Source organism: Lissotriton vulgaris, chromosome 6, assembly GCF_964263255.1.
Source record: "Lissotriton vulgaris chromosome 6, aLisVul1.2, whole genome shotgun sequence".
Taxonomy (NCBI): Eukaryota; Metazoa; Chordata; class Amphibia; order Caudata; family Salamandridae; genus Lissotriton; species Lissotriton vulgaris.
The window spans coordinates 542,238,685-542,246,031 of record NC_141694.1 but is presented as its reverse complement, the minus strand read 5'-3'; the positions used below and the strand labels follow the sequence as shown (position 1 = coordinate 542,246,031).

At 45.7% G+C, this 7,347-nt stretch overlaps 1 protein-coding gene across 1 annotated transcript in view; it reads left to right on the top strand.

Moving 5' to 3' along the window:
* Positions 1–640: 640 nt before the first annotated feature.
* Positions 641–7,347, top strand: part of ELOVL4 (ELOVL fatty acid elongase 4) — a 184,402-nt gene continuing 177,695 nt past the window's right edge. Inside the window, exon 1 of the mRNA XM_086926545.1 lies at positions 641–1,093. Coding sequence (XP_086782671.1) covers positions 988–1,093 — 106 coding nt within the window. The 5' untranslated portion in view covers positions 641–987. The remainder of the gene's footprint in view (positions 1,094–7,347) is intronic.

Below are 7,347 nucleotides of genomic sequence, written 5' to 3'. Positions count from 1 at the left end.
CTGTGTGGGGCGGAGAACAAGATATACCGCTTCTCGTAATACACAACGTTTATGAGGGTTTTTCAATATATCTCTTGGTATAAGTGGTCACAAGTGTCCTATCCACTTTTGATGTTTATACCATTCCTATGTGACTCTTGGAGAATATCCATTTGTATCCCTTCCTTATGTATATAGAGATAACTCTAATCACTAGTATAAGCAGTAGACCTGTATACTCTCTACTATTCCTATGTGACTCTTAGAGTATATCCATTTGTTTCTCTTCCTTGAGTGACTTTCCTACTTGTACATTTGCAATTCTTCTTTCTGTTTCTATCTCTTCCTTGTGTGACTCTACATCTTGTACATTTGCAATTTTTCCTGCATGTATCTTTTATGTAACGCATGTAATCCTAAGTCCTTATGTATCGCAACTGGTTCTCATATAAAACGCTCTGACACCTTCGGGTAAAGTTCGCGCTATATAAAATCGCATTAAATAAAATAAAAATAAAAATATATATAGATAAATAGCCCCTCTGACTCCCTGTTCGCCCCCACGCCCTCCTCCTTTAGTATTCTTGATTGACACACCCTCCTGCGCTGTGCCCCTATGTGAAAGGCGGGGCACGCACAAGGAGGCGGAGATCATACGGCCAATGGAAATGCGGGTTATCTGAGCCGGAGCCTGCAGCTCCTGGACGCCGGTGCAGTAGTCCCTGGAGACGATCAATGCTCGAGGCTCAGAGGCACAGCGAAGAATCCTATGTGCGCTGCGGCTGCCGTTACTAAGCTCCTTGTCCGTCTGCTATGGGCTGCTAGGCGCCCGCTCCTCAGTGTGGGAGCCACCACCCGAATCCTCATACGAGAAGGGGTGAGGCGCAGCGGCTGTGCGGTCCGTCTCCTCTGCAGACCACTGGGTGTCTGCAGAGAGCGTCGTAACGCCGTGGTTCAGGGCTCGGTGTTTGTCCCGCTCTCTGCAGTGCGGGGTGGTGCACAGATCCGATGATGGCGTTGCTGGGCTTGGGCTACCCGGGAAAGATGCTGGAGCTCCTGAGTCAGAAGATGAACGACACGGTGGAGTTCTACACTTGGAGCCTGACCATTGCAGGTAACGAGCTCGTTGTTGGCCTGTGTGCAGGGGAAGCAGGGGTCATGTCATTAACACCTCCCCACCCCCTTCTGACAGCAGCTGCTCATCAAAATGGCTTCACCGGCTGCTATAAGCACCGGAGTCGCGTGCCTCACCGCAATCCCCCACACAGCCCCCCTCCCACCCAGCCCACCCCGCACTGGCTGTAGTAGCACGCCCTACACCAGCAAACAGCTTAATTGTAAGACTCCCAGTCCCAGGCATCTATAAGAGCGAGTGATGGGCGGAATACGTCATAACAAATACAGTCTATGAATGAAACCTACGTGCGTGCCACGGGTGTAGGCGCCAGGAACAGGCGAACACTGCAAAACACATAGGCATTAGAATAACCTAAGTACTGTGCAAAGGACAGGCCTTTATACATACATTACTGACAAGCAAAGATGCATAATGACACGAATATGCAGGGATCATAGACACACACTAGCAGAGTTAATATACATATACATACAGGCATCATTAGAGGTCTACACTAAAACATGACACAAATAAATATTAATTGAAACGTCCGACCATAAGAGCATTACGCACATTAGGACATGATTACGGGTGTGTCAGTGTCACGATCATGTATGTGGATTATAAACACCCAATCAAGTGACAGCCCGGGAAAAAGCCTCGTCGGTGTTATGCAGCGCTATATACACGCATTCTATAGTATAGTACGATGCAACGTAGCTGAGACGCACACGTGAAAGGCATGCACATGAACTACACAAACATATGACTGCACAGATGCCAATGAGAGAAAAAGGCATTCATGCCTGACACATGCATAGATAGGCATGCACGTGATATATACAACAGTGATAGCTACGTAAATGTAGAGATGTATACATTACATTATTAACAGAAAAGTACACACAACATGCGAGCACATATCTCGTACACTATAAATGTGTGATAGTGATACTTGCGCAGGAGTGACACGCGCATGCCAACCATTGATAGACTAGGCCATGAATGGGAAACACTAGCACAGCTATGATTGTGACTGACACACGTACGAGGGCGGCACGTGTTGGCAGACACGAGTGGGACACACACAGATTACAAGCACACATGCAAAGTAATGAGCCTCACACACGACTAACGAGTTTAATAAGGTACGCTCATTGACGTAAGCGTCGCAGGCAGATAAGTGATGCAGGTAAAGGTAGGACGCATGAGTAGTCAGACACACGAATGACCATTACAATTTTTGCAAATGACTTGCAAGTATGGACCGTAGACATGCTCAAGCCAGTTTTGGGTTGGCTTTTCAGGCAGCCTGTCACTGCCAGATGGGCCCGCTGAAGGAACCAATATCAATGTGTATCCTTTTTTGGGGGCCTCGGGGCCTGCCCGTGAAAGCATTAAAATAAAATACGTCCCATGCTGGCCCATCCGGCAGTGCCAGTCTGCCCGAGAAGCCAGCCCAACACAAAGTATGTAGAACGCTCGAACAAATATGAGTTTCACAGGCGTACGTCGACGAACTCGGCAGACGGATGTGCAGACACTCGAGGCAGTGACGTAAAGGCAAAGAAAGGGAGTGAGTGACGCAAAGGCACCGCACTGGCCGATGTACACAGTCCCACTAGGGACAGACATGGGATCTTTGATCCGTGAGGAGTAGACAGCGGCCTTCTGTTGTGCCTAGAAGCTGAGTGTAGGAGACAAGGATTCTGCGAGAGCTTTGCAGGCCCCGTGCGTGCGTCAGCAGATCTCAGTGGGGGCGGGGAGGAACCATGCTGTGTTGTGTGTTTTTTTTTTAACTAGGAGCAGATAGGATGAGCATTAAAGTGAGGTGAACCCGTTGTAGGTTTTGTCTCGTTGACATGGTGAACCCCCCCCCCCCCCCCTCCATCCCCCCCACAGGATAATTGTTATGCACCCATAGTAGGTTTGTGTCCCGTCGACATGGTAATTCACCCCACCCACCCACAGGAGGAGTGTTATGCACCCGTTGTCGGTTTGTGTCTCGTTGACATGGTGATTCCCCCCCAGCAGGAGAGATGTGTTGGGAATCTGGGGAGGTATTGTCGTGCATAGCAATCTCACACCTACAAGCAGCTGGCCCTTGTCTGTTTCTCTTTGGTTGAATTAATTTACATATAAAAAATTGAGATTATACAACACTAATAATTTTAGTAGCTCTCAATGCGTTTCATGCGTTCCAGAAAATGGCGGAGACCCCAATCTATACAGAGCCCAAGCCAGACTCACTTTTGCTTAATGTCATCATCAATCTCAGAATTGTGATATTTCAAGATGCAGCAAGCTGAGAAAAGCTCAGTGCTCAGTGCTTTTGCCAGTGCAGTTTTTGCTTTCGCAGGCTTCTTTATGAGACCCTGAATGTTTGTTAACGCGAGGTCCGTAAATCGAAATTAAATTATTGGCACACACCCTCTATCTGACTTTAATATTTTATGCTATACCTTCCTGCCATAAAGTTCTGACCACATATTTTTTTATTTGTATTTTGTACATGCTTTCCATCAAAATGCTACTTGCACCCCCCCCCCCCCGTTTCTATCAGCCATTTTAGTGTAAACTTGTTTACACTGAATTAACCCCACCAAAAACCTAGTGAACTACCCTCTGAAAGACTACCCTACCAACGCCCGGAGGTGCTAGCAATTAAGTGCATTGTGATCCAGGTCCATGTTTATATGGTATGCTTGATCTGATTGTTAGCATCCTGTTGTTCACCACTTACAGGAGAGATATTTAAGTATGTGGCTTGCCAGCAAACTTGGAGGGCTCTATAGCAGTCTGCATTCTAGATTTAAAAACCAGAGTTGAGGACCAAAAGTTCACATCGCCATAGTCTCCCAAGCCACTCTTCTGTAACTGAAGGCGATTTTTGTTTCCAAAGCATCACTAGAACCATCTTTCCTGTGACTAGAAGTTGGGATATTAACTTCAGTTCTCTTGTTTTTGCATCATTCAACGCCTTGGGCTCAATACCCAGTATATAACATCCTGCCAATACATCGAGTGCTGACTCCACGCGTTGGACTGACTTGTTGCATTTTACAACATCTCCCCACACGTCCTCTGTGATGGTTTTGACTGAAGTTCATTTCCAAAGGTTCTTCTGCCTCTTCAGGACTGGCTTTAGGGCAGTGCGACCGGTGCGGCCGCACTGGGTGCTGACCTGTAGGGGGATGCTGACCTCAAGGGGGGGGTACTGTGTTTAGCAATAATGTAGGATTTAAAAGCGCCTGCTGCAGAGTTTGTTGTGCGTCCAGCTTTCAGGCAGCAATAAAAATTTTATGATAATTCTTATGATTAATGTTTCTGCTGGAGAGAGAAATCAGAGTTTATTCTAGAGGTTCACCATAAAGTAGCACAGAGGGTTAATACGCCTACTGCACAGAACTAATCTGTAGTTTATGTGGAAAGCTGAGCAGAATAGTAAGGTCAGCCTTTATCAGCGCTTTAAAACGAATAAAATACATTTGAGACAGGCTATGGAGAGATGAGAGGCACTTTTCCCCGGGTGGTAGTGAGGGAATCCAAGGAGGAGGTCATATGGGGGGGGGAGGAGGTGAGGTTCCCAAAACATTCACACTGGGCTCCATCAACACTAAAGCCAGCCCTGGGTCTATTTATTTCAAAGGTTTTATATAGCGCTACTGGACCCAAGAGTATCAAAGCGCTTTACAAGGATGGATGAACATAATGAGATACAATTAACAATTAAGCGAAAAAGAGTTAAAGTATGATAATACATTCAACAGGGCTAAGGGGGCAAAGAAACAGAGAGATAAAATTAAGTGGAAAGTGAATAATAAAAGTTAGGAGAGAGAGGGGGGTGAAGAGAGGGGGGGTGAGAAAATGAAGGGATTGAGAGGGGGTGGGAAGAGGAGCGGACAAGGGAAGAGAAAGGAGTGGACATGTTCAGAGTCAGTAACATTAGATACCCCAGTATTTGTTGAGAAGAAGTACTTTGAGTTCCTTTTTGAAGAGAGGGTAAGAGGGGTTGCAGCGAAGATCCTTAGGGAAGAGTTCCAAATTGTAGGAGCGTTACCAGAGAACGCACAGGATTGGGTCTTTTGACATTTGAGTCTGGGTGCGATCAAGACAAGGGAGTTTGTGCTCCTCAGGGACCTGGAGCAACCAGCTTTGTGTAGTTTCGTTGTAAAGTAAGAAGGGGTGTTTTGGTGAAGAGCTTTGTGAGTGATGCAGGCAATCTTGTAGGTGGATCTTGCATCTATTGGGAGCCAATTGAGATTTTTGAGGACGGGGGAGATGTGATCAAATTTTTTACAATCGGAGATGAGTCTCGCAGCTAGATTGAGGACAGATTTAATCGGTGCAAGATGGATTTTAGGGGTGCCAGACAAAGTGGCGTTGCCATAGTCAATCCTGGAAAGGACAAGCGATTGGACAACAAGTGTGAAATCGTCTGCTGAGAATAAATGGTTTAAGTTTCTTGAGGTGAAGAAGGGTCAAAAGCGCACTTTTGGATGCATTTTTAATGTGGGGGATGAGATTTAGATTCTGGTCGATGCTGATGCCTAGGGATTTGACAGAATTAGAGGTGAAGAGTGGGCAGTTAAGAGCTTTGATGTCCTTTATCCAGAGTTGAATAGGAAGGGAGTTGTTTTGGGGGGAGAAAAGGATGATTTCAGTTTTATTTGGGTTCAGTTTGGGATGGTTCCGATGGAACCAGGTTTGAATTCTGGTCAAGGTCTAATTGAGGTGGAGAATGTCTTTGTGGGATTTGATCTTGTAATATAATTGGGTGTCATCGGCATAGAGGTGGTAATTGATATTAGCTTGTTTGAGGTAGAGGGTGAGTGATTCCATGAACAGATTGAATAGGGTTGGGGAGAGGATGGATCCTTGAGGGACGCCGAATGAGACAGGTTGAGGTTTAGAGAGAAAGTGGCTGAGCTTGATTTGCTGTGATCTGTTTTGAAGGAATGAGGAGAACCATTTGAATACGTTGCCATCTAATCCGAACCGGTCCTTGAGAGTGTTGAGAAGGGTGGGGTGGTGGACGGTATCAAATGCAGCTGAGAGGTCGAGGAGGATTAGTAATGAGGATTCCCCTTTGTCTAAGGAGCGATGAATGTCGTCAGTGATATTTAGCATAGCAGTTTCTGTACTGCATCCCTTTCTAAAGCCGGATTGAAAAGCATCAAGGAGGTTGAAGGAGGCGATATGTTTCTCTAATTGCAATAGGACACATTTTTCGAGGGCTTTAGAGAGGAATGGAAGGTTAGAGATAGGGCGAAGTTGTTAAGGTCATTGGGGTCAGCAGTGGTGTTTTTGAGAATGGGTGAGATTTGACCAAGCTGAAGGGAAGTGGGGACAGAGCCAGTGGAAAGAGAGGAGTTGATGATTTTGGTCCATATAGGGGCAATGATAAATTTAAGTTCTTGAACCAAAGGGGCATATTTTGTGCCGTTGTATGCGACTGGCATGGTGGAATTCTTGACCTATCAAGGATATTGTCTTCCTGAAGATTGAAGCCCTTTGCAAAAGTGATAGATCTATCTGCAAATCTCTTCAACCAGTGGCCGGTCTTCTCATTGAAGTGCACCCGGCCTTTGCTCCGGGGCCAGGCCTATATTGTATCTAGTGATATTATTTCACCTACAACCCTGTCCTTTAAGAAGCCAGAGCGGCCCGGTCGATATGGTACCATTTCCAGTATGGCAGTTCTGCACCCTGGTCTGAACATGACATCTACTGCACTAGTTTTGCTAGATGCTGAAGCATAGACCACCAGTGGGTATTTTCCAGTGGACAGCCTTTATGTCTCTCAAATATTCAAGTGCATTTTCTAGAGCCTTATCAGATCTGCTTACTCCTGTTGCAAGTACACTATATTGTAATTTTATCAATATACAGACACTTGCCCCGGACAAGGTGCGGAAGCTCTTTTTCAAATGGCTAGCAAATTACTACATGGGAACCTGTTGGATGGAGGTGTGCTCCTGTTGGATGGCCATACTGAGTAGTGTGGATATCAGGATAGGCTTTTAAATTAATCTATATATCTCATGATATTTTATTAGCTTGTCCATCCTTTTGCAAGTCTCTACAAGATGATTCCATTAGAAAGTCCCTTACAGCGGGTACTCTGGAAAACTGTAGTAATACGTTTGTAAATAAAGCACAGTAATTTCCATATTCAAACACGGAGAAGAGGCCACTGTCTGCTCTTCAAAATATTTGTTACAACATTCACAAAGGGAAAGGGGTCTCCT